At 52.0% G+C, this 3,139-nt stretch overlaps 1 protein-coding gene across 7 annotated transcripts in view; it reads left to right on the top strand.

Annotated features, from left to right (window-relative positions):
• The window catches only part of HEATR5B (HEAT repeat containing 5B), a 57,465-nt gene that overhangs the window by 117 nt on the left and 54,209 nt on the right, over nucleotides 1-3,139 (top strand). Inside the window, exons 1-2 of one of the 7 annotated variants that reach the window (XM_080408917.1) lie at nucleotides 32-295; nucleotides 2,515-2,683. In XM_080408917.1, coding sequence (XP_080265043.1) covers nucleotides 2,558-2,683 — 126 coding nt within the window. In that variant the 5' untranslated portion in view covers nucleotides 32-295; nucleotides 2,515-2,557. Of the gene's footprint in view, nucleotides 1-28; nucleotides 2,684-3,139 lie in introns of those variants that run through there. The other 6 variants (XM_080408915.1, XM_080408914.1, XM_080408916.1 and 3 more) reach the window with 6 other exon arrangements.

The following is a 3,139-nucleotide window of genomic DNA, read 5'->3' as shown; positions in this document are numbered from 1 at the left end:
GTGCGTGGGGCCGGCGCCGGGTCGGGGGGCGAAGCCGCTCCTGCCGCCGGGCCCCTCCTGCCGGCCGGGCCCGCCCCGGGCCCTGCCGGACGTAGCCGGGCCCGCCGGGGATGGGCCCGCGGCGGGGGGGGCTCCTCGCTGTGCGGGCCGGGGCGGCGCGGGCGCGGCGGCTGAGGGGGCGCGGGCGGCGGCGCGTGCCCGCGCGTGTCTGTGTCCGTGTCCCGCCCCCTCCCCCGGGGGGCCGCGCTGTCACGCGTGGCGCGGCCCGCAGCTGGCAGGACGCGGCCGCCGCACGGTAGGAGCCGCTAAGGGCGGCGGGCGGGCGGTGCCGGCCGTGCCTGGCTGCGGGGCGGGCCCCGGGCCGGCGGCGGGCGCGGGGGGCCCTGACCGGTGCCGGAGGGAGCCGGCCCGGGCACGGAGCCGCCGCCTCACCTGGTGCGGCCTCTCAGGAGGGCGCCGCTGCGCCTGGACGTGCCCGAGTTCAGCCGGCGGAAGGGCTGCCCGGCGAGCACCGGCTGGAGGTGGAGGGCAGCCGTCGCGCACCTGAACGTTCTCCTTCCGTAACGCTCTGGCAGAGCTCGGTGGGGGCGGGTTGGCTCTGGCGGGCGGTTGCCCCGCGCCCTGGGGGTGGGGGTGACGCGGTATTTACCGCTCGTAGCTGCACAGGGAGCCCCGGCCCTCGCCAGCATCAGTGGAACCTGGCAGGTGTTTTCCGCTGGGATTCGGAGCGAGCCTTTGGCCGGTGTGGGTGGGCTCTGGGCCGCCCGCTGCGTGCCGGGCGCTCAGCCTTCCTGTCGCTGGGTTTTCATGTATGTGCTTCAGTGGCGCGGCTGAAGTACGTGCAGGTTTGGTTGCTCAGAGCTTGTGTTTCCCAGACGCAGGTAAGGGAGTGTGTGGAAGGTGTACAAGGGGTCTGTGGCTCTAAAGGCTGGGGGGAAATTAAAACTTACCTGGGGAGGAAAAAGAGCGATGAGCTGTGCTGTCATACGGCACCCCTGTGCGGTGCGGGTGACCAGCAGGGTAGGGCTCTGGGGTGATAGCCAAGGAGCCATAGTGCTGTCAGTCATTGCGTTTTTCTCTGCTCTCATGTAAAGGTGTTTTGAAACGATGTGCCTGTGCATTATGGACAGGCAATGCCTCCTCAGTTCTTTGTAACTTGGAAAAGCCAGAAGATGCCTTTGGAGGTGTCAGGCGAGGGCTATATGCGTTTCTGTATGTGGCTCTTCCACCGCTGCTGATCTGTCACCAGAGATATGCACAGTGAAAAATACTACAATGCAAAGTACCAAAGAGCAGGGAGCGTGCTTAGTACTACAGACATTGTGATGCTTTAGTTTCATCGGTACTGAATCATTAAGGTATATTTAGAACCATAATACAGTTACAGTATTAATGCCACCCTTTACTACTGTCTAATCTGGGGGCCGTTTAAAAAAAATAATTAAATCACTTCACTTGACTTTAGATTTGTTGGGTTTGACCATGAGTGAGGAAGCAGCTGTGAGCACTTGAGAGCACAAGTGGAGCGGTGCAGCTGTTGAAAGATGATGTCTTACATCATACTCCTTAGTTGCTTGCTTTTTCTGTTTTGCCCGAGATCCTAGTTTCAGCATTGCTGCATTCGGGATTTGGGGTTGGGTTTTCTTGCTTTTTGGGTTTCTTTTTCCTGAGCATGGTTGACTTAACTTTGTGATTTTTAGTTATTTTTCCTATCTGTTCTGCGTTGAACTGCTACACTTTGTTTAAATGTGGTTTGCTAAGGTTAAGTTGTCTGCGGAGTGTTTGCTCACACTGATAGCATGCTTTTGGTAGTGCTTTGTTGCTACCCCCTGTTTGAGCAGGAGCTTCACTGTTTGATCTGTAGCGTTTTGCCTGGTGGGGACACACGCAGGCGTTTGGCTTCTGCCTTGTATACCAGGCTGTCGCGCATAAGGCTTGCCGGGTTTTAGCGCGCTTATTTGTCCAGCACTTAAAGGAAGGGCAGTGGGATCTGGAGGTCTTAGCTGAGTGATGTCAACTGCTGCCGTGTTCCAGCCTCTCTCAGATTTGCGATGGGTGGAAATTCCTACTTGTGATAGGCTCATCTCCTTCTGTCCATCTCAACACCTTGTCCATTGAAGGTGTTGAGAAGGTGGCCGGGTTTGTGCCCAAGCTTTGGGAGTGCAGTCAAGGGTCTTGATTAGGGACAATCCTTATTCTGTTTTATGTACAAGGAGACAGTGAGATGACTCCTTTATCTCTTGTGTGTGGTTTGGTGTTTTATTTCTTTAAACAGGGGCTCCAATATATTTTTCTTGGCTAAGAGTTAGCACCTGAAGTTGCCTGTGGGTGCTCTTTTTACAATTAACCATCCTGTTCCCTGAAATACTAATGGATGTACCCGGAACTGCTTAGCTAAGACAAGTCTGAGCAAGGCTGTCGTCACGATACTGTAATCTATAGATTTCATCTGCATATTTTCATTTGATTTCCAAAGCTTTGTACTATATACTAATATTTACATTCTGATTTTAGAGTTGCTACACAAATTTACAATAAAACTGGAATTTAACCAGTCATGGAGCTGGCTCACAGTTTGTTACTGAATGAGGAAGCATTAGCTCAAATCACAGAAGCAAAGAGACCGGTCTTTATCTTTGAGTGGTTAAGATTTTTGGATAAAGTGCTGGTAGCGGCTAACAAGGTAATTTTATGGTTTTTTGCCTTTCTTTCTAAAACATTTGTATTAATTTCATGCTAGAGAAAGTTGACAGCTAGTAGGCGGTCAGTATAACTGTTATATAATAGATAGCTTGGTTTGAGTTCTTCATTGTTGTAAATATTTGGAAGACAAAACCTTCCCTCCCAGAGTAGGGATTCTTGATGGTAAAGAGGATTAAAAGATGTTCTAGGCAGGTATTACTGTATTTTTAGTAAGTATTTTTTCAAAGCAAAAATTCAATAAGGTAACAGCTAATTCTGAGCATTTAGCATGTCTCTGCTGTTACAGAATGTATCTCACGTCTCTGCGAGACAAGCAGTTTGCTGAATGACATACAAGTGGGAGTGGTGTAAGGTTTACTTCAGTCTCTTTTAGGTATTTCTGGGTGTTGAAGGCAAGACACAAGATCAAATGACTTTTCTTATTTTATGTATTTTT

Source organism: Falco punctatus (genome assembly GCF_963210335.1).
Source record: "Falco punctatus genome assembly, chromosome: 12".
Taxonomy (NCBI): Eukaryota; Metazoa; Chordata; class Aves; order Falconiformes; family Falconidae; genus Falco; species Falco punctatus.
Note: the sequence above shows the minus strand (reverse complement) of the source record. Positions and strands in the feature narration are given on the sequence as shown.